The sequence below is a fragment of the Lottia gigantea genome (genome assembly GCF_000327385.1).
Source record: "Lottia gigantea unplaced genomic scaffold LOTGIsca_19, whole genome shotgun sequence".
NCBI classification, from domain to species: domain Eukaryota; kingdom Metazoa; phylum Mollusca; class Gastropoda; family Lottiidae; genus Lottia; species Lottia gigantea.
Window position 1 is genome coordinate 1,421,713 of NW_008708358.1, and position 24,244 is coordinate 1,445,956.

A 24,244-nucleotide genomic window follows, 5' to 3' on the forward strand; every position below is an offset into this window, starting at 1 on the left:
TAAGTGGATTTAATAGAATATATATTTAGGCGTATCTCAGTGAGTCTGGATGCGTCTGGATACTCTTTAAAAGATGAAATATCTCAAATATCATGTGAACACAGTTAAACTTTTTCATTTCCCCAGATTTTATTCCAAAACAAATGAAATTTAAAAATAAAAATGATTATAAATATATATATATATATAACGTTATTTGAATGGGCGCATATTGTAGGCCTATGGGCAAAAAATTATATGACGTTATTCACATGGACGCCAAATTGCACTATAGTCAGGACAACTCGTCCAAATTAGAACACATTTAGATCAATTCAGCACATCACAAACTATTTTTTACCATAGGTCCATCGGTCCACACAATCCCCATTTTGAATACCAGTCAAATATCAACCATAAGGCTCATCAATCAGCAAAGTAAAATCACATCCTGGGTAGAAATATTACAAATCTCATATTATTTCAATGAACATCACCGATATTATGCGCTATTATTCATGTATTACAGGGAATGATTCCTGAAAGTTCATAAAGTGTCAGGACAACTTGTATTTTATAATCAATATAGTCAAATTACAGTTCATGTTGTAAGTTTTCTAAGTGTTTGGATGACCAAGGCTTATTAAGATACCGGTAGAAAACAAAAAACAATGGTGAACATCTTATTGAGGTGGGCTACTTATTCCAAACCATCAAATATCCAGTCTAGCGAAATTATTCTTTTGAACACTGAAATAGAAATATAAGAGGTTGAGCTATAGGCCAAAACTTATTCTACTCAATGAATACTCTTTTATACCCTGTCACCAATCCAGTCTGTATCCACTCAATCCTTACTCGTCCAACATCATAAACTTAATACAATGACTAACGAATATAAGCTTACAGATGCTAACAAATAGTATGTCATAACCAAATATCAAGATAGTACTTACAGGATCGTGGTGGACTGTTTGTTGTTGGGGAGTTGAGAGGTGTATGAGATTGGAAGGCAGTATCTTCTGGTATTATTTCGCTATTAGCATTGGCCCCGCCTGTTCTTGGATCGTTAGTAGCAATGGTATATTCTGCTTTTGGTTTGCTAGAAGCATTGGTTCCTTCTGGTTTTGATTCGCTAGTAGCATTGGTCCCTTCTTTATTTGGTTCAATAGTAAGACTGGAACCTTCTTTCAGTACTTGCGATTGTTTCGACTGATCGAGGTTTGTTTCTCTGGATATCCCCGAATCCTGAAAACCTTTATCTCGAACGGTGCATTCTGTAAAGTTCCCGAGATTGGACATCGGCGAATAAACATGACTGTTGTCATCTACAAGGTCACGAGACGGGTTTCTGCCGGTCGGAAGTTGTTCTGCTGAGCTTTCGCTACTCATTCTACCATTTTCTTGATCCTCCCTCGGTTCTCTATCTTCATCTTCATCTTCAATAGACATACTTTTGAGACCATCTTCCTCTACGTCAGAATTGTGCGAAATTTCCGGCGAATCATGTGGAATATTTATTTCTACCGGCAATTTATCGCCTAAAAAAAAATGATAAATTTAATTTTGAATAACGACCATACACCAAACTTTTAATACTTGAGTGGACTCAAAATAACGATTTTATAATGAGTGACATGGGTGATAAATATAGGAGAGCTAGCTCTTAGAATTTAAAAAATCGTTACGTAGTTTTATGGATTTATTGGATAATAGAGGTATTCTGTTGTATAGTTTTGACACCAGATAAGTCTACTGATGAACAAAGACTCATTTTGGCTTAGTTTAAGCATTTCAATTTTTAATTCATCTTAAAGGGAAAGGACAGGAATTTCAAAACTCAAATCAACCCCCAACTCCGTCTGTCCTTTTAAGAGGTAGATATACCCTTAACTGGGGGTATGAATATCTAGTTATATTGTAGGGCAAATTTTGCGAATTAATAGTCTCTATGACACAGTTCTACTTTATTCAAGACATATCCAAGTCGAAAGCGTGGTACCAGAGACTAGGTGACTTTCATCGAGACAGATTATGCTCACTCTTCAGAACACTATATATCTATGGAATTTATTCAGAATATAGTTATGAAAATAATTTTCAGTGGGTCTTTCTCTATTTACTTCCGTACTGTTTCCATGAATATATAGACCTACCACATTGAATAGGCTTGGATGTTTCCTCTACACTAGTCTGTTCGAAATGTACTTCCTTAGGTCCCATTGCCCGGTAAATCTTATCCCAGAAATCATCGTCTGCTGCATCATTGTGGAAGATAACCAGTGTGTGTGAAAACCCCAAGTTATCTGGAACAATATCCACGTTTATTGCAATTGGGATGAACCTTGTTTGGGATTCGTTTTTGTCTAAAAGTTTTTTAATAGCAGCTTGTCCAGAATATTTGTGCCAACCGCTTCGTAAAAATTCAGTCGTCAGAATCACCACAATTTTCTGTGATTCGTTAACCATGTTGAATAAATTATCGAAAATATTGCTTCCGGGTATAGCTATATCGTGATACATTACTTTATCATATCCTTTTACACGTAACCTTTTATTCAAATCCTTTAAAAAATCCCAAGCCAGTAAATAGTCTCCTTGCCTTTTACTGGATGGTCCTTCAAAATGGTTGTACAGAATAGAATAGTGGTATTTCTTTCCATCACTTAGTAATTTAGAGAAATTAGAATTTGAACGACAGTGCGCCATTTTCTTAGTTTCGATTTCGGTATCGGTATTTATTTCCCTTTACTTGGTCAATGAACTAACAGTTAGTTTTATTTCAATATTTATTTCCCTTGCATAAGATATTTGAATGACAACAATAACAATATGTTGCATTATAACCACTGTGAGATTTTATTAGAAAATATGTTATATTAATTGTAGTCTGTATTTTACTGTCTTGTAGAGTTGACTTCTCTTTACAAAAGAAATTTAAAGGACTAATACCTCTGAAAAATAACAGAATTCATGTGTAAACTAAGTGATCATTCTTAAAGATATTAACTTTTTTTTTCCAGTAATAACCTGTTGTTAATAATTGCCTAGTTTTATGGATTATTGGAGTATAAAGGTATTCTGTCGTATAATTCTGACACCAGTAAGTCCACTGGTAAATATTGAATCTTTTCAGCCACGATTATTGTCCTTGGTCATCCAAAAGATGTAGTATTAAAGTGCCCATCTTCACACTGTCAAGCTATTACGAACTTCGTAGCGGTACTTATACCTTGACTGTAATGGCCAATAAGTTTGTAAATGAAGCAATTTGATACGCTAGCGAATATAGCCAATTAGAGACCTCGGCTATGAACACAAAGTACAATATTTATAACCTTTCAATCAAGGACTCTGATTGACTGTATTCGCTGGCATACAATCCAATCAAATCACTGCATTCTGTGATAGCCTACTAGAAAGTTGGACATTGCAGTCAAGGTATAAGTACCAATTTCGTAATAGCTTGACATTTTGAAGATGAAAATGGTCATAAATCTTACTTTTTAACAGTCAATCTTTTGATCTGTCAAATTTCGGCATAACACACCGATTTCTCGTCATCAGAATCAGAAATATCATCATTCAATTTAAAATAATCATCGATATTCAACTGATTCCGCTCAATAATTGCTTCAAAAGGTTCGAAATCAGTTTTCTCCCTTTGTAACAATGGCGATTTTGGTGATAACTGTTCTTTCAAAGGCGATTTTGATGGACTTGAGTCCCTGGAAAATCTAGTGGAAAGTCTATGAAGCGTGGTGTAGCCAATATTACCAGTTGATATTGGTGTATTTCGTGGAGTATGTGAGATATTTGGCAGGATATGAACTGTTCCCTCGAACGTCTGGTGATCTGCACGTGTATCTAGTCTTTGTAACTGAGATTTTAATATGTCGTCCGAGTACTTTGTTTCTCGACATTTTCTCTTTTTTGAAATTGGTTGCAGTCTCTCAGTTCTTACGTGACGTTTATTCACAGCATAGTAACGTGGGTCACGTGGTAATTTCAAATGTTCTTGCGCATGTCTTGGAGTCTGCGACATTTCAATTTGAAAAAATGGTTGATGTTTTATCATTCGACTTGTTTTCCTAGAATCGGATGTGCTTAAAGAACCCAAATGGTTATCACCTCGTCTCGATTTTTGAAAACTGGCAACTCTTCTACCAAATTCCTTTTGATATTCATGATCATATGCTAAAATGTCTGTTTTGTGTTTTTGTAGTTTTTCTAAGTATCTCTGCTGGTGACCGAGGGAACCAGAATGGTCATTCCAGCTATGTAGGCCTTCTGTTTGTTGGAAACCTGGAACAACATAGTTAACAGCATTATTTTCATTTTAATTGATCAACATTTATTTTCCAGTATGTGTCAAATAATGTCAAACCGCTTTTATCTTTATAAGGAGTGGGGCCTATGGATATTGTCTATAATTGACAATCAATTGAACTATGTGGTTAATTGTGACGGTATAATGGCCCCCATTTTGATAGGAGTTACTTGCACTTGAATTGTTAGTGTCCTTTGAAATTGAATATAGGCCTACCCTTTGCAATGTCCGTCGTCATAGGTCAGTCTGTGACAGAAACGTAGGACGCAAATCTCAATTGCATTTAAAGAAAAAGCAGCATTTACCTATTCGTTTTATTTTCCTCATCATAAACATCAATTGTGAATACAGAGTTGGATTAAATTCTGAAATAGAAGAGAAAATAGTTATAGCAAATAGACATTGCTAAATTAGCAACAAAAAAGACCGTGCTAAAGGTAAACAAAGGATTGGTGCTATACTGACAAACAAAGACATAGTTCCATAGTGATAAACAAAGATCTATCAGTCCCAAACAAAGATATGGTGCTAGTGACTAACAACGACCTTATCAGCGACAAACATAGACCCAGTGTAAGTAGCAAACATAGACATAGTGCTAGTGGAAAACATAGACATAGTGTAAGTGACAAACAAAGACATAGTGCTAGTGACAAACATAGATATAGTGTTGGTGGTAAACAACGACCTTATTAGTGAAAAAAAAGACCCAGTGCAAGTGACAAACATAGACCTACTTCTAGTGACAAACACGGACCGAGCTAGTGACAAACAAAGACAGTGCTTAATGTGACAAACAACTGTGCTAGTAACATACAACGGCCGTGCTAGTGACAATAACTAAGCGTAAACTAACATCAAGTTTATGAAAATCATTTCCTAACACTTCAAATCATTCCAGGACCCTACCCTTATGCCAAAAAAAGACACGGTATATGATAGTAACATTAGAGAGAATACGAGAGTGATTGATCTAATGGCTAGCGGTTATTGTATGTAATATCTTGATCGATGTCCTGCCAAGCCAAATAACAAACATTCCATATCAATTCATTATGTTCAATATCAAACCGCTGTTAATCAATTAAACCAATTAACAATCAATAGATTAAGGTATACAAACTAATACCAAGGTTAGGTATAATCTTTTACAGATTGGCGATTGTTTTTTGTTGCATTCTCATTTCTAGAAAACGATCTGAGGTCTCCCTGAATTGTGGAATTTTGCTGATTTTGTTTCCCGAAAAACAGTCAGGCGAAATCGACAGAGTCCGAACGAAAAGAAGCTTACTATAGATTTTTGTATCGTCTTATACATGTAGTTAAATTCAATTCGTCACACACATGTTAGATTTTGATCGTCATAAATGTCCATGTATGTACAGTCTGGATAAACACAAAAAGACTTTTTGACCTATCTTGATCGGTCACTCATTGGAATTCTGCTGGTTATTCTCTTCCAATTTAGCTAATTATGAATTAATTATGGACATGTGATACAAACTGGTATTTTTCCAAGTCATTAGAACACCTCTACTTTCTATTCATATAAGTATTAGCATTTTCATTTTCATAAATGAAAATAAGGTAACTCATCTTTAAACGACACAATCTTTCAACTTGCATGAGAATGTCACTGAATGAATGACACTTGAAAAAAATTGAATAGTAGGCCTACCTAACTAAAATATGACGTAATGTGTTAACATAAACTTTCATACCTCAAATTATTATACTGTTCAAAGGCATATTATTTAGCCTCTTTGGAATAGCATGAAATATCTCGTTCAATTCTCACAATCCACTTTTAAACACTTAACACTTTCCCTTTGGTTGATATTCCTATAAGAGATCACTCGCAATATAAAATATTCTTCACAACCGAGAAATTTCTCTCAAGTATTATCTATTGAGTAATAAAATCAGTTAAAAGGTTATAAAAATATCGTATAACTTCCAAGATACCTGGTAACTACACTTGACTCACAGTTATACCACTACAAATAGGTCTTTAGGAATGATATATGCAGACCTACAAGCAGTACTGAGCATGGTCTTAAAACAATATGTGTACGTTTTATTATCGACCCATTTTACCGACTGACATAACCTATTTCTTTTAATACAACTTCGTTTTATTTCCGTTTGTTGAAACTGCATTAAAAGTGTCCTTGGGGAAGATATAAACCTTTATCCTCTTTAGCCCAATTTTTTAAACAAATTATATCTGGTAGACCTACAAGAACATTTAAATGGTTCAAAATATTCAAATATTTCTATTTAAAAGATGTGTTCATGTGACCCTCATTAATGAAAATATAATAGTAGAAACGGTGTTATTCGATAAATAAAACACTGTTCAGATATCCACTGCTACCTAATTGCCATATATCTCTATGATAAGCAATATGATATGTAATCTAAAAATAATGTTATCAAATATTCGACCAGTATATCAAATACAATCTTGGCTATACTTTTATATTGTTAGCTATTTTCATTGTGCTCTGAAGTGGATAATACACTTAGAGATCAAATTTCTGAACCTAATACTACAACAATTCAAACAGTTCATAAATAATAATAACATAAAAATAAACCTGTTTAGATTCAATCGATCGCCTTTTTAGTCTAACAGTTCAAACAAAATGATTTATCAGCTGTTGTCCCTATCTTAGCTTTTCTTAACCAAACTGTATTCCCGCAATACCTTGTGGAAATGAGTAATGATATTGCAACACAAAAGATCTGGTTGTTACTTTTCATGCGGATTTTTTTAACCACCCCCTCCTTCTCCCCTAACCACCAAAATCAAACACAAACCATTGGTTAATAACTATTAACATATCATATGCTACGTTCTGGAAAAAAGTCTCTGGGTAGGGGGAGGTTTGGGATGGAATTCTTTGATGACGATATCGGTCTGAAGTTGGACTGAACACAATCTAACAGAAGCTGAGTGGAGTGCATAAAAAACACGAAATGGCCCATGCAGATCTACGTACAATATTGTGTACCCACAGCAATAATAAGAAACTGATAATTGAATATTTAGTGATATTTGACATGTCTCTATCTTATCTATTTATTAGCTATTCACTTTTATTACTTTCTTGATAAGGTCACCATTCAATATAGATGATTCAATACATCATACTCAAGCGCAATATATTACAGGAATATAGCCTCGAAATATGTTGCTGGTAGAGTCATTTAACCAATCTCTTTTAAAGTAATAATTCATTAATAACAAATACATTCTACTTTCCACTTGTTTTAGTGCAGATCAGTTCAATTAGTTATCAAAATCTATTATAGATAAATGTTATCATTACTGACAGTCTACGAAGATAAACTTGATTGCAAAATCGTGTGACACCAACAATCTATATCAACCATAAGGTGTCAGTGATTCAAAATGGCAAGGTTACCCAACTACTTGCTAGTTATTTGGATATCATCAACTGTAATTCATGCTCAAAAGCATTCTTCACCTCTTAGTATTGACAATCAAGTCTATCAAGTAGATGATAGTCACGGTTATGGTAGACAGTTTGATGGAATTGGCGGTATCAGTGGGACGGTAGGCCTGGTTTTGTCAATAATATCCGAGATAAATAAAAAGGCTGTCAATTTGCTCTACTCTGGTATACACTCCAGACTCCACTACAATTTTCACTGTTATTAAGACAGGTATCCTACTTTACACGCTTTGAATGGTTAAAAATCACGTCATTAGAACGGGACTGTGATAGAAAACTTGTTAGATTACAACAAAGACGAAAAATAATATATGTAATGAAATTTTATTAGATTGCACGTACTTAAAATTACGCAACGAGTTGAAACAACCTGTCATTCCAATTATACACTTGTATATTATTTCAGGCCACGTGTAAATTATTAAGAAATTATCATCCAGAATTACGAAGTCAGATATTAGACTATTTATTTAAGGTAAATTCTGAAAAAACTGTATCAGCTGGTATAAAACAATACTGATGAAACTATATGTCTCTACGTTCTGTAATGTAGTTTTAATGTAACTAACTGAATGAATGGAGTTTTATGCCCTACTTTCTGCAGTCGATTGCGAAAATAATGTCGGAAAGCAGTTTTTCAGGAAAGTTATTGTCATTTTATCATTTTTTTCTACTCATAATGGCTACGCTTTCATTCACAAGGATCCTCCATTCCATTAAATAGCATTCCCAAGCAAGCTTTTAAGCAAGCATCACGGTATACACTGCTATGGGTACGTGTTAATCCCTTTGTCTCTGTTTTCTGTGCTATGTTTTCATATTAATTTTGTATCTAATTATTTAATATTATTTATAGCCAGGATTTGGAGCTTCTTTAGATATTTTAAAAGTTGAAGTTGGTGGAGATGAAGAGACCACAGGTAATAATAGATTCAGAATCCTAGGTTTAATATTTAATATTTATATTTATAGTTATTTATATTATATATTAGTAAAACTTCAATAACCCCCATTCAATTCAATTTATCCAGTATACATGTATATGTCTTTGATGATATCTGATTTCAGTTGGGACTGAGTCGTCCCACATGCACAATCCATGGGACGAGAATTACCAAAGAGGATATGAATGGTGGCTGATGAAAGAAGTGAAAAAGGTTCGAATCTTTTAAATATCTTGGTTCGTATTTTTAGCCTTTTCGCAGGGCAAAACCCCAACCATATTACCCATCGAGCACCGACGATTAAATATGAGACCGCTAACGACAGTAGCTTGTCTTCTGATACTACACCATTTGCCTTATACAGACAGGGTCTGTAAAACCAGACAATTAAATAGCTGGAACCCTGCTCAACCTGATTTGATTAATAGAGTAATAGAAAACATTTGTAATTTCAGATTAATCCAAATGTAAAACTGTACGGTTTGTCGTGGGGATATCCCGGGTGGTTGAGGGATTCCAATGGAACTCCTTGGGGATTTCCTAATCGTACTGCTAAATATACTGTAAACTGGGTACGAGGGGCTAAAACTGTACATAACCTGGATATAGACTACATTGGGGTAAGTTTTTTTCTCTGATTGGACGGTGGGTTTATTAAGAAAGCCCTTTCAGCACCAAGCAGGTACTTAGTTATGCCGTTGTGAAAGATAATATAGATATAACGGATCACAAAGCGTTAGAGTAAGCGCTCTCTGTCTATTTCACTGTAACCCACTAACTAGCATATCTGACGTTAGAGACAAGACTTAAAATCTAGGTACTAAACTACTGTAGTGATCTAAGACTGAATTTATGGTATATTTTATTGTTTTTAGTTGTGGAATGAAAAACCATGGAGTGTAGAGTATATTAAGGTAGGCAGTTTAATTTCCGTATTATATGATCAATATCAACACATTGCAAAGTTTTATGAACGCAGGCAAAATATAGCAATACATTGTTTTATCCCCAAAGGATCTATACCTTGTAATAACAAGCATATACCCTCCACGAGATAAAATCCAAAAGAGGTTTGATACATCCAGTGTTTCAGTACAGAACAGAACAAAACACCAACCCAAACTACGTAAATCATCCTGTGTTTTGTTCTATTACGTTATATAGATATTGCGCTATCAATTAGATCAAGCTGGTTTTACTGGAACCGAAATAGTCGGTCCTGATGGTGTATGGAATATAGCAGATGATGTTTTAAAAGATCCAAGTTTAGCTAAATCATTGTCAATAATTGGGTAAGTAGTGGTGGAAACGTTGCGTGTATAAAAGGATTGTATCCACCCCAAAATCTAGGAATTTTTTAGTTATGTTGTACTCCTTAGATCCTGAAATTTGGAAATGTCAAAGTACTCTTGACATTTTGCTGGATGTTCGGGGGCTTTAATGTAAAACATACATTTTTTAACATAAAAGTTCACGACTTACCCAAACGCAAATAAAGCACGTGCATATTGTATTATAACCTTATTGGCTACGAGTATCTTTCTGGTAGCCATAGATGATTCTGGGAGGATGTAGTTGGAGAGGGTTAGGGGCAATAAACAAAAATATTTTCGATTCTTGCTTTCAGTGCCCATTTTCCTGGAACTAAGTCGACCAGATCTGCCTTGAAAACCAACCTGACTTTGTGGGCGTCCGCTGATTATAGTACCTATAATGATGAGACCGGTGGAGGATGTCTGGCCAGGGTAAATCTCTTAGTATTTCAGTCCTGACCCTCAACCAAAATGTGACAAGAAGAGAGAGACAACGAATACAACTATTTCAGTTCTTGGTATTTACTTGTCAATAAAAGAACAGGTCAAAAACAAAAAAATACGCATTTCAAATTACATGTATACAAAGGAGATGGTCCAGTGTGACACTTTGAGTATCAACATGTTTCAGGTTCTGTTTTATTATATTTGTATTTCTATTTCAGATTATAAATCAGAATTATGTGAATGGTTACATGACCGCGTAAGTATTCAAGTCTGTCTTTAGTATTTTATGGTGCACATTTTACTTTAAATTTTATCAGAAGATTCACCGTAGGCTCCGAAACGCATTCAGCTAAATGGAAACTAGCGAAAGGTGCTGATTTGACTCAATGGTCACATTTCAGAACAATAGCATGGAATATGTTAACATCCTACTATTTCCCTCTACCGTTTTACTATCAAGGACTGATGAATGCTGCCGAACCCTGGAGTGGTCATTATGAAGTTAAATCACCTATCTGGATTGCTGGTCAGTTTATGTAACTTATTCCTTAGAAACAATACTCAGTGTAAAGTAATTGAGAACGTGTTAACTATATTGAATACAGACCATGACCAACTAGCCATTTCTAGAATTACAGGAACTACAGACATCTGACAGAAATTTATTACCTTAAAATATTGATAAATGATTGAGTTAAGTTCTGTGTCCAATTTCGTTTTCAGCGCACACAACACAGTTCACAGAAGTTGGTTGGACATATTTACGTCATAGTTATGGAGTTGGTTTATTAAACAGTGGTGGAAGTTACGTTTCATTGACGTCACCAGATAGAAAGGAGCTAACTATTGTTATTGAAACTATGGTCGGTCAACTTTCAGTATTATTCATATATCTGAGGAATTGCGTAAAAATTAAAAGAACCCTTTAATTCACCAGTTTAGATATCTGAGATGCTATGTTGGTGGTAGGGCATTGTTCACAGAAGGTGTTTATCTTTTTCTTAAACACTTAAATTTCCTTTATCATTTATGACCATCTTGATTAATCCAGTTTTTGATTATGTGTGTAGATTTTTATCACGGATTTCTCCATGGTTAAATATGTTCCAGAACAATTGCTAGATTTTATTTAAATGAAATTTTTTTTAGAGCCGGGTTCATTCTATATGTATTCGACCTGGTTTACCATTGTACGACGTTTCTCCACAAAATGTTACATTCCATCTCAATGGTTCCTATGTAAGTTCGTGCTATTAAGTTTGAATTTGAAACAAGAACAGTTTGTAGAATAGCAAGCTCTCTGGAGGTGTAGGTATCCTGGGCGGGAGTACACAGATAAACAGTTCTCAAATATGCAAAACCCCATATTCAAAATTTATCAATTTCCAAAAAGGAAAAGAGACATTAAATTGTCGAATGTTCTCATTTCGTAATTTGCAGGCGAACATCAAACAGCTCAACGTGTGGAAAACTAAATTTGGTTTTTATGTTCAGAATTCTACAATTTTCCAACAGTCTTCTCCTGTTATGGTAAGAACTTTCATTGCTTCTGTAAAGAAGTTCGTGCAATCTCTCCTCCTGTGCACAAAGAACCTTTTAGTCAACGCACTTATAATTGTTGCTCTCAATCATCAAGTCATAATGTATGCAGTCTTTTTCTGTAAGGAGACTCGAACAATTCCTTATCACTCCACACCAAAACCTCAAAATCCAAGCATCTGCAGCGCGCAATCATCAAGTAAAATCTATTTCTGTTTCGATCAATCCCACCCCCCGCGCCCACATGAATCTCAAACCCATTTAATCTGCTGTGCTCGCTGTTGCGCTCCACGCACCTGTTGTATATTCATTTTAAACGAAATATCTCTCTGTTAGGTAGATGGACAGGGAATGATTACATTGTCTATGGGTGTAGATGAAGTAGTGACTCTAACAACGTTAACAACTGGACAGAAAGGATTGTACCCAGAACCACCAGCATCTCAACCATTTCCGCTACCTTATACTGACGATTTTGAAAGTACGTGTTTACTTTCGTTTTGTGTTCACAGAGATAAATTTATTAAGCCGAAAAAAAGTTTGATTTTGGGTATAATTGTTTTAAGGGGAGGCGTTGTGGTCTGTGACATTTAGGTTAAAATTGTCTTAAAAGCTATTATGACTACTGCACAGGAACTATACGATATAATATTATTGAAGTATACTATACCTTCACATAGTTGCTGTCCTTGAGAACATTGCCAATCTAAGCTTTATTTTGCAGGGTATAATATTAGCGGTGATGCCTATAATTTGGCTCAGCAGACCGGTGCGTTTGATGTCGTGGAATACCAGGGCAACAAGGTTCTACAACAAATGGTATTAGAGGAGGGAGTAAAAGGCTGTGGAATCGACGCTCAAAACACATCATTAACTATCATTGGAAACTATTATTGGTGTGTTCAAGTTCGATACTTTACAGCGCTAATATCCGAATTCAAAGACTACCCTATTAAGACTGTTACTTGTAACATGGTTAATTGAATATGTTTCATGGCAGCCTGGCAAGTTCACATTTGTCTTATAAACACCACGATGACACAATGAGTAAGATGCCTGCTCGCTAACCTCATGTCTAGGTTTCAAACCCCGCATAGCCTGGGGTATATATCTTCGGTTGAGGATGGTAATGAAAATCCCGAACCGAGGCCCCGGTTTCAGTTCGATGCGCCCTGTAGTTAAGATGTAAAAAGATCATTTCATTTTCCATTATAGGACAGACATATCAATACAAGTAGATTTCCTAGTGGCAGGTGAAAATACAACTGATTCTGTATTTCTGGGAGCCCGTATTGATCATGGTTCCTGTCGACTAAATATAGCTATGGGAGTTTATTTCTATATCAACCCTAAAAATGATACATGGCAGTTCTATGTTGGCTTCTGTAAGTTAAGTCCTTTTACTGGGGATTCCCCCTTTCAGTGACCCTTTTCTCCTGTATTGTCCAACTCCTCAAGTTTCCAACTGTCCCTGATGCAGATCGCAAGGCTTGACAATAGAAAAGGCGTTTCGTACCTAAACTTAATGGTGATATCCTCCTGTTTTGTGGCTCTCCAATTGTCAATGATGCAGATCGGAAAGGGCGAGGGTGTTTAAACCATGGGACACACAACTGGCTCTTGTGGAAGACACCGTACGTTCAAGTTCCAAATTCGATAAACCACAGACGTCTGACTGAAAATAGAATGGTGCAAATCAATGCTATCTATGTCGATAAGCAACAAAAGGTTAAAAACAAATTTCACAATATCTTATTTATTGTATTTTTTCGAGTACGACAGAGAAGATACGCTCATGGGAAACTAACGACGTCACTTCCGGATGATAAGTTCTCGACAATGAAACTAGTAGTTGTGGTAGGCATAATTATATTTTCTCTATAATATCAGCGCCGAGTACCCAATCAAAGGCGTACTAAAGCAAATATTTCGTTTCTGTCACATATTTATTTTTATTTTTCCAGGCTGATTTGGCCCTAGGATATCTAAATGGTGAAAGAATATTTCTTCAAAGGTTTAATGAAGAACCAATTCTAGGTTTCGTAGGATTTGGAACCTATCCCTATGGTCTGGCTATGTTTGATAATGTTAAAATTGAGGCAGTTCCTGGAGGGAGGAAACCAGGCCAATCATGATTAAATAATATCGGAAGTGATTTTGTTTCTTATACCCGACTATGCTGCTCCTATTTAGCTAAAGAAGACGGGGAACGCAATGTAATTAGCAATGGGGGTACAGGGCAGGACAACCTAATCTTCAATTTTAACTATCCTCGGTCTATGGCAAACAGACCATTTTATCTTAATAGTGAACTCTTTTTTACATGATCAAATTTATTTACATTTATACATAAACAAAACAATTAATACATTAATAAATTCTGACTGATGCAGTTTTTAGCCGTTGCAATCCATTTGACGTTTTGTCTGTAGAATCAGTTAATATCTTTTAAAGGAAACCAACTGACTGATTGTGATAGGATAGATGATAATTTTCTAAAATATACTGACATACTGCACAATAAACCAGGGCTGGGGCTGTTGTAGGCAAATATCAAGAACAGAACAGTTCACATGATCACACTGAAAAGACCTTTAATAATTCTTCAATGGTAACCAATTAAATTAACAGAGTATCCTCGGCTGCTATTTACCCTTATCTAGTTAAATGATGTAAAAATTGTTCTCAATTTTGAAATAAGCAGAGCTAAAAAGTTGAGCCAAGCAGCTTTAATATCTGGTCACTGCGACCACTGTCTCCAGTATACAGCTGATAGTATCTGATAGTTAAATTGTAAACTTATATTTGAAAATTCCACATCAAGTAAAGAGCCTGATGGTAGAATCGGATCCAGCAGTAAATATCCAAGGCTGTGAAGGATGGAACTGACAGTCTAGAACACCCAGACCTTTAGCAGCTTTATGTCCACGTAATATTTTAACTGGAACTATGAGAGGGTTCTGTAATAAATCACTGTACACCATTCCATGACAGATTATAACTGACAGGTCATCAGAAGCCGAGGCAAAGAGAGGATAGCGTTTATGGTACGTTACTTGTCGTAAGGCTTTAGTGTGATGTCTGAAACAAAGAAATATTTTATTTTTAATATTGGACATATGAAATTTTGACATATTTTGATACATTAATTAGTTGAATTTGATCTACAAATTACACGGACAGATATTCTTAAAAATAAAAAATTCAAATACGTCACCAAATGTCCATTATAAAGAATTTGATAAAGGTTAGTCAATAAGGTTTGACCTTCAAGGTTAAGATTCAAAAAGGTAACCAACTTATAACAGTGTCCTAACAAGCAGGGTTCCAACATCTGCTCCTGTTTGCACTTCTGAGGATGGACAACTCTATGCAGTGTGAAATGAGGGAAACATGAGAGAATCTTACCTGAGTGTATGATAAGGTTTAGTTGATAAATCTAAATCAAACCAAGATAGTTTAGAATCATAACTTCCGATTATAACATTATCACCTACAATATAATAAAATACACATTTCAATCCCAGCATAATAATCAACCTCCAAGATATAACTTCATAAAGTCCCTAATCATAGGGTGTACTGTCAATAATATTAGGGGCTAGTAAAATAAGGAGATAATACCAATGGGGTTACAGTAAGGATATTTACACTCTAAAAAAATGTTTGTACCTCTATTTCAGTTCTAAGAAACTTCAAGACACGTTTTACATACATTTTTGGCTAAAAATGTGACAAAATGCAAGAAATCAATGCTTCTTTTTGGAAGCCTGTGGCAAGAACACTTTCAAATTGGGAATCTCAACCCTTAAAAAGTCCCAAATGAAGTCAGCCTGCCCTAACCATAACAAAATGAATTATAATGTACCTCCCCACCATCCCTAACAAAGTTAATAATAACATACCTCCAGGATGTACAGCCATACTTGATATCCAGCGACAATTTCCTACCAACTTCTTAGATAAACTTTGCTTCATCAAGTTATAAATACGTACATATCTTTGAGTCTACAATAAAAAAAAGCTTAGTTAAAATCTAGCTTCTCACTAAGAGGAGTCACTGCAGCTCTTCAGGAAGATCAAATTCAAGTAAAAATAGTAATGTATCAGTGGTACTTACAGCTACAAACAGGAATGGTCTGATAGGATGAAATAAAACACATTGTACTAATCCTTTTGGTTTAGAGAATGGATTCTGAAATTAGATAACAAAATACTAATAATAGAAATACTAATTGCCTTCAAATATAAGTTTTTTTGCTTAAATTTTGGGAGGATGTGTCTTCAGATTTTAATTTTGAAAAATCCTACTGATGGCTACAATTTAGTTTTGTTAGATGGATATATTTAGATGCGTTTAAGATACATTATATCTTGAAGTGAGCTTCCTTTAATCATTATCATCATATATAACTGATATAGTCTGAATTATTAATAAATCTTGTCAAATCATATAATACGACAAGCCCAACTTACCTGTGACCTTCGTTTAGTCAGCTGATGTATTAAAACTGATTTACTTTCACCTTTTGGTAGAGTGGAAGCGAAGTAGTCTCCCTTGCCATGCCAAGTAACGTGTGATATTTCTCGCTGATGTTGTATTTTTAAACGGTATCCTTCTTCATATTCCTTATCTTCATACACATTCCACTCAGATACTTTTGGTTTATCTAAAATAGAAGAATGAAACTTTGAATACAGTTTAGGGGTAGGCTTTCCCCTCCTTCTCACAACTCACCACCCCTAGACTGTATTATAGTAGTTGGTAAAGATCAGTGACATTGAAGAATATGCGGTGATATCTTGATTGGACTTATTAATTGTTTGGCTTCGTGTGGATACCAAGTAATGAAAATGAAAAGTAATGGCTTTTGTCATGGTAGAAATTCTCACAAACTAGCGATCCAAAAATTGATTTGAGTAACTCCCATAAAAGTGACCTATTATCTCATTCTTTTACCACGTTTGAGGTACTGATAAGTCAAATTTGTGTCACTTAAGATAATTTTTCAAACAAATATTCATGAGATAAATAGCAAGAATTAATTTAACCTACCAGTACTTGGACCAGGTTGTGGTTCCACCTCCTCGAAGGAACTGATCAAGGTATCTGTTTTACTGGACAATAATTTATCTCCAACTTCAGGATTTATTAAAATTAAACAAGTTTCTCTGGGAAAAAAAAAAAGATTTCATCTATACTTTTAAAACCTTGAATGTTTTCGGTTTAGGGAAATAATTTGGGATATTGTTCCTTCAGAGAGATAAATACATTGATTTTTCTACTCCACTGATAACCCCTTATTTCACAGATATTTGAGAGGAATAAGGAAGTATAAACTTACATAGCAATAACTATAATAGAAAGAGATGGGTTGGGATTCCAGGCTATACTCTTCACTTTACTGTCTAGTTTAAATGTTTTAATACAACGACCTGTCGCTACTTCCCATATCTTTACTGTTTTATCATCAGAACCTACAAATTATAAACCATTACACAACAAAATATAAAATATATAAATGTTTCCCAAATATAACCTTTAACAAAACAGCGTAATAATCAGGACCTAATTTGTGTCAATAGAAGACTAGCTAGGGTTAAATCATTTGCTAGTCATGTTTTTCAGCATATTTAACAAAAGCAAAGTTGAATGCATATTATTAACACCTCTTTGTTTAGAAAAGCCTCAAATCATACTTTTGGAATAACAGACTTAAAATGATGACAATAATTACCTGAAGCTATCCACTGTCCTTTAGGATCAGGTGAAATACATCTTACTATACCCTTATGTCCTCTGAATACCTACAGTAAATATAGTATATATTGTTATATTTATAAAATGCTACATGTCAAAGAGACTTGTAAATGGAGTTAAGTTTACATGTAACAGTAATTCACCTTACAAAGCTGACAAAATGATCTAAAAAGGGACAAACTTGATGTCTTTGAATCTGAACTAACTCAAATTCCAACCAGAGCAAGACAAGTCCCTTTTTGTCCCATTTGTTCAACTGTTTAAGCAAATATACTCTTTATTCTACATACATTGTACAAACCAGAGTTCAATATGTCATTGCCAAGCTGAAAGTAAGATAGAGTTAGATTAGATAACACCTACCAATGATTCTGTAGTAGGGAAAGGTTGTAGATCTCTAGGTTTGGGTAATTTGGGTATCAAATCTTCTGGGTTAACATTCATCTGTAAACAATACACAAATATTAGTTCATAAGTGGGGAATATATTAAAATAATTTCAAATATTTGAAACTCAGTCAAATACTTAGTCAGTTATTCAGGAAGATGCCTACAAAAGTCAAACTTGGCATATTAGAATAATTTTAATACTATGGTGTCTGACCAGAGTAAATATTAGCACCCCATCTAACAATAAGGCACCAATGGAGCTCGTCTACTTACACGAACTTTTCTTTGACGTGGACAAAGATATAAATCTAGACATCTTTCAAATCTATCTCTAATATAGTTGGCGTAGGCTGGTACAAGTCGTAAAGATGAAAATTTGGTTGGGATTAATCTAGGTTTACCTCTTGCAGCCTCCTTCTTTAATTTCTCAACCTAAAAACACAGAATAGTCAGTATTATTTCTGAATAGGTGCAGTAATTCAATTGGATATAATTTTAACTGAATATATAAATAAGTAATTCTATTTGAAGGTAATCTTGACCTATTACAATCTCAATTCAATATATCTAGAATTTGAAAAACAGTGGGTTTAATGCTGGAGAAATTTACAACATTGCACACCACATTGCCTTTCTTTCCTCAACTGGCTCAAAATATTCTAAGCTGGTACCTGTTTTTCTGAAGGTAGATATTCTTCAGGAGGATTGTAAGATTCAGCGTGACCAGGAAGTCTAACTTTTGGTGCTGGTATATATTGACGGTACTGTTTGGTAATCTCAGACTGAAAGAGGACATCAAAATATTAGTATAATGATGAGTATAATATTCAACTTGTCAATTTCTAAGATGTTATCAAAAAAGGCAACACAGATTAAATAAACTAAACAATAAGAGATGGAGAGGTATGGAAAACATTAAGATCATAGTGTGCAAGACTGTAAGGTAAACTGATGCTATTTCAGTTAGTCAATTTTCTATTGTTTGTAGAAAAACCTGGTGTCAGATATTTATTTTGATAAGTAATACAGGATGCTAAGATCTAGTAGCAAATGATGGTCACAGAGTGAAATTTCGTCTAACATTCTCTTTACTGTAATACCCACTAGATCCACCTACCCCTAAATTTTACCTTGCTACCGACTTCAGACTCACCTCTTGATCATCTTTCCACAACATATAAAATTTATTCTCCTCCTCTTCATTCTGTACTGTCTTCTCTCTTGAAGGTTTCATCCATCCCATCTTCAACGCATGAACCATTTGTGATACCTTGTATAAGTCAGACCAGACATATAGTATGTACTTCAATAGGCAATGTCATGCAGTGTGCAATGAGGGAGACCAAATGGTATGAAAGTCTGGTGACCATGAATAAACCCAAGCCAAATGTTTAGGGAACAGCCTGTAGCATGCAGGGCCTTCTTTCATTGTCCCATTTGAAAGCTTTTTCCAAGCCACCCCTCTTGCAAACATCACTGACAGAGGAAAAGGAGTTGAAAAATATTATCTCAACCCATGTCAGGATTGAACCCTGGAGCGTCTAACTCACTGAGCCACTGGAGATCTATGTTGGCCTGAATTAACACAAACTATTGAAATTAACCTACCTTTAACATTTCCCACCTGGAGGGTACAAACGATGCCTTAGTTTCTGGTCTATTAGAGATTGGGTGTATCATCTTTTCGTTACTAAAATAATCTACCCATGGCTACAAAAATACAAACATAACCTTACAATATATTTCAGGTTCTGTTTTAATAAGATTTGGAATCATTTGGAAACAAGGAGCATATCGCAAACAAAAAAAACAATTATTAAGAATGAACAAGTGTGTTTAATTTCATAATACCACAGTATTGAATTGTTTTTGTGATTTGTGTTCCAATATTTCTATATCGCTCTACAGTGAAAACATTTTGTTGTTGTAATTAAACTGCAGTGGAAATTACAGAGTAAAACTGATAAAGAACGCAAAGCTTTCCTACCTCATACATATTACTTCCAGTAGGGTTTTTAAACTTCTGCATATTTTGAATAATATTGACATCTTCTTTACTGAGTAGAACTTTCTGTCCTGTTGATTTATTATCTACTGTTCTCCTGTTAAATAAATATACAGAAAAAAAATAAGTCAACTTAAAAGGATAGTAAAGAGTTCTTTTAACTTTCACAGTGTATCAGGCACACTGATAGCATTGATTTGCACCATTCCAATTTTTGTGGTTCTTGTTATTACACTAAAACTAAATGTTTATGACATTGCCATCGCAGGTATATATGCAGATATCACCAATCTACCACATGTGAACAATTATATCAATCAAGACATAACTCTCAAATTAAAACATTGCTATTCATGCACAATACTCACCAATAGTCTGGATTTTCCATTTTATCTAAAAATTCATCAAGTTGATCTCCTTTCTGTGGTTTCAGTAATTTCTTCCCCTCAACATCATATCCAATATGGTCATAATCTCTATACCATTCCATTGGTATATTACCTACTGTATTCCTGATATCCTGAAAGACAGACCTTTGTATTAAGACATAGAAACTCAGTTCTTTTTCTATGAATAAATGTAGGAATGTCACTAAGAGATTTGCAAGAAAAGATTTTGCACAGACAAAACAAAAATCTTGTCATTCAATAGATACTCAAATAGTGCTTGTTACAAAGAGTCATTTAATACAAACACGAAAATTTTGCCAGATATTGGTAGTAATTGATATCCAACACAAAGCATCAATTTTTTGTCTTATCCAAAATATTAGACGCTTTTTCTAAGTCGGCTCAAATATTACAAGAAGGGGAAATAAATGTTGACATACGTAACGAAATATTTACCTCCTCATCTGAAGAGTCATATTCATACTCATCAGGCAACTGAGTTATCTTTCTTTCTTTCTCAATCTTTTTAACAGGTAATGTGCTTGTCGATGATGGCATAGTCAAGTCAGATTTCGATTTCTTTTTTCTCTTTAACAAATCATCATCATTATCATTATCACTCTGTTCTTCATCCTACAAATGAAACTCATTTAATGAAATCATTACACCAGCCTTTAAGCTGATTTATTTATTATAATATATCTTTTGACTCAAACAAAGCAATATCATCAAATGTTTACTGAAGGAATTGTAATGTAATAATTGATTGATTGACACATATTCTACTGCTTTCACAGTTGCCTTAATCATTGTTTTAACAACTGGATTTCCCCTATCTGCTTCAATTTTCAGAATCAAAATCAGACAAAAAAATAAAATAATGCAAAAGTCAGTACACAAATGACAGACTAAAAAGTTTCATACCTCTGAATCTTCCATTTCAACATCATCATCATCATCATCATCATCTTCATTGTCATCATCTTCTTCATCTTCATCATCATCCTCCTCCTGATCCTCATCCTCGCTAGTGTCAGGTTCATCCTCTAATCCTGAATACACACTGGAATCAGAATCTGTTGTATCTCCATCGTCCTCATCAGAATCTGGAGGGGCATCTTTAAATAGCTCAACACCATCAGGATCCAACTGTAAACAACAATATGATTAATAGCCTGATAGATGCAAGATCAACAAGAAACAGTTTTGAAGGCTTGGTAAATGCAAAATGCACAAGAGAGGCTTATGTCTTGAGGCCTAAATTCGGCTCTGCAATTCTGTAAGATCTTGTGAAAACTAAAAAAGGCGAAGTAGACATCTTGCAAAAATACCACAATGTGAGTTTCCAGAGCATCATGTACAATCGATAGATTTACGGTATTGTCATGTATTGAATTTTTAAAATCCTAGTCCCTTGGTCTTACTCTCATAATGAAAATGATCAGATTCGCAGAAACAACAAAAGGGAGGTTCATGAGAAAGGAGGGGGGTGGGGGTTAATTTAATGAGACACAATGTTGTTTACACACTGATCCACGAAGACGATGGGCTTTGTAATTTAAAAATTAGAATATTAGACATTCTTGTTTATGAAATGCAAACAGAAATAAGAAACTAAGACAGTTTACGTACAATATTATTAGATTCTAGCGTCTGAGCTTTTCTTTTCGCTGAAACAGTCGCCATGTTTGTTCCACACGTGTTTGAGGAAGTCTAAACTAATCGATAAAATCTTAGTATGATTTTCATAATGCTATAATTTTATCTATAGTTTCAAAAATATATTTTCAAAGTTAAATATCATTGAAATACGAACAGTTTTCTTATCATTCAATGAAGCATTTCAGATAAAAAAAAAGAGAAGGAAATTTGTTTTCCTTTATCGACTATAATTCATTATTTACATTACACTATTTCAATCTTTACGAGAGGAAACCAAATTCAAGGGAGATAACCATTCGACGATAGGAATAATCAGACGACACCAAAAATCTTTTATTTCGTATCACAAAATTCGACTGTCTTCTTATATAGCATATTTAGAGTAGAAAAATGTATGCAATCTCTAGAGCTCGATGGAATTAGGCTACAGATGCAGAGCATTGGAACAAATTTGTCTTAAAGATAAAAAAAATACTGTACATGATACACCATAGTCCGCTCACAAGGTTCATATCAGGTCAAATTGTACATAACAATAATTGTTAATTATCAACATAATAGAAAACATTAAATGCTTAATATAAAAGCAAATTACCACAGAATATCAGCCTACAATAAAAGTTCCGCTTTACTATATCATAAATCTTTTAAATAATGACTTAGATCAGAATAAATAAACCGAGTACAAACGATTTTTTTATTTATATAATTCATAAAAAAAACTATTATGAAAGTGCACGAAGCTGCTCTTTAATGCTTTGTTTTCGCGAAATTAAAAAATTATTAATTTGATATTATTGATAGTTAAAATGTAATTAAACTCTCGATTGTTTATATATGTTTTGAATAGCATCCAAATAATGAGCAAGTAACCTTTTTAAATTTAAGATATTTATTTTAAACTCACAGTATACCGGAATTTAACACAGGCACATGTACAGGCACAGACACTGTAATCTGTTTTCGTAGGAGGGTAATCCCGAATACGGGTTTTGGCATGGTCTTATTAACCTTGAGGAAGTATGACGAAAGGGGATGTGGTTTGGGCACGATGGGTAGATTTCCAAAAATTAAATATAACGCAACGTAGCGTATGAACTGCGCCGTCTCTTTGTTTTCAAAATATACGGAACATATATTTTTTTAAATAAAATATACAAAAAAGAATTGCAAAGCAGACATTCGTAAGTTATGCATGGATTTGTCTCGATATCAGAAAACTCAAATAATCTTACCCACTGTCTGTTCAAAGATATCATGTATCGGATCCAGCAAGTTAAATGCATCCAATCCATTCATTCATGTATCTTCAGTGTAGGCCATAGCTAAAAGTTGATTTGTTGAGGATAACAATCTGACATACTGTGGTTTTAAAATTATTTTCAAATTTTAATTGAGCAAAAATAATTGAAAGTTTGAGGATCAAACTGTCAGACTTTCAGGGTAAGAGTTGCATTTATTTATTCATTTTCAGGAATCACTCGTCATGCAAGGTCCTGAAAAGGGTATGTACCACTGAAATCTTCAATCGCGTAGGCCTACAGCTTCCGAGTTTCAACTTGATCAACTAAGTATTATCTACTTGCTAATTTGACAAGACAGTTTAGTGAGGCTCAATTGTACTGGGTATCACCCATCATATTTTGATATCAGGACTACCCAGACCTAAGCGTAGAGTGCGGGGCGGTGGTACACAACCTCTCAGTTCTATTGGGCAGAGCTAGTAAAAGAGTGTCACTAGAGTATTTTGGACACCATGAAATATACGCTATAATACTATTACTCATTTGATTTAGGGCTCTTTGATTTAGGGCTCCCTCGCCTATATTTTCACCCACACTAATAGTGTTGATATCAGTGTCAACAATAAGTCAATAAATTTAAGATTTTCATAGAAATTAGAAATGGGGGTTTGTTGACATAGTATTTGGATTAGTGATAGTGAAATTGGGGTCATCTTTATCTCAATCCGTATAGTGGGTGTACTTAAAATTGGCTTACCCC

General features: G+C 34.4%; 4 protein-coding genes across 4 annotated transcripts; 1 reads left to right on the forward strand and 3 right to left on the reverse strand.

Moving 5' to 3' along the window:
• Positions 1-115: 115 nt before the first annotated feature.
• On the reverse strand, positions 116-2,688 carry LOTGIDRAFT_231377 (hypothetical protein; the record flags this gene model as incomplete). Its single annotated transcript, XM_009052750.1, has 3 exons — positions 116-729; positions 936-1,520; positions 2,136-2,688. 3 exons carry the CDS (start codon positions 2,686-2,688, stop codon positions 680-682), a joined length of 1,188 nt encoding a protein of 395 aa, XP_009050998.1. The 3' UTR covers positions 116-679.
• A 236-nt stretch (positions 2,689-2,924) lies between these two features.
• Positions 2,925-4,547, reverse strand: LOTGIDRAFT_159094 (hypothetical protein; the record flags this gene model as incomplete). The annotated part of the gene is made up of 3 exons (XM_009052751.1): positions 2,925-2,933; positions 3,530-4,284; positions 4,526-4,547. 3 exons carry the CDS (start codon positions 4,545-4,547, stop codon positions 2,925-2,927), a joined length of 786 nt encoding a protein of 261 aa, XP_009050999.1.
• Positions 4,548-7,727: 3,180 nt separating this feature from the next.
• LOTGIDRAFT_159095 (hypothetical protein) lies at positions 7,728-14,169 on the forward strand (the record flags this gene model as incomplete). The annotated part of the gene is made up of 18 exons (XM_009052752.1): positions 7,728-7,892; positions 8,198-8,266; positions 8,648-8,711; positions 8,860-8,948; positions 9,191-9,355; positions 9,611-9,649; positions 9,900-10,027; positions 10,363-10,480; positions 10,714-10,751; positions 10,813-11,021; positions 11,219-11,358; positions 11,645-11,734; positions 11,936-12,025; positions 12,371-12,515; positions 12,759-12,930; positions 13,250-13,419; positions 13,809-13,891; positions 13,999-14,169. 18 exons carry the CDS (start codon positions 7,728-7,730, stop codon positions 14,167-14,169), a joined length of 2,145 nt encoding a protein of 714 aa, XP_009051000.1.
• A 684-nt stretch (positions 14,170-14,853) lies between these two features.
• Positions 14,854-21,136, reverse strand: LOTGIDRAFT_114705 (hypothetical protein; the record flags this gene model as incomplete). Its single annotated transcript, XM_009052753.1, has 16 exons — positions 14,854-15,115; positions 15,443-15,527; positions 15,940-16,042; positions 16,155-16,229; positions 16,511-16,704; positions 17,103-17,206; positions 17,380-17,512; positions 17,773-17,842; positions 18,159-18,239; positions 18,458-18,610; positions 18,856-18,966; positions 19,338-19,454; positions 19,793-19,894; positions 20,172-20,286; positions 20,558-20,709; positions 21,035-21,136. 16 exons carry the CDS (start codon positions 21,134-21,136, stop codon positions 14,854-14,856), a joined length of 1,959 nt encoding a protein of 652 aa, XP_009051001.1.
• Between the last annotated feature and the right edge of the window lie 3,108 nt (positions 21,137-24,244).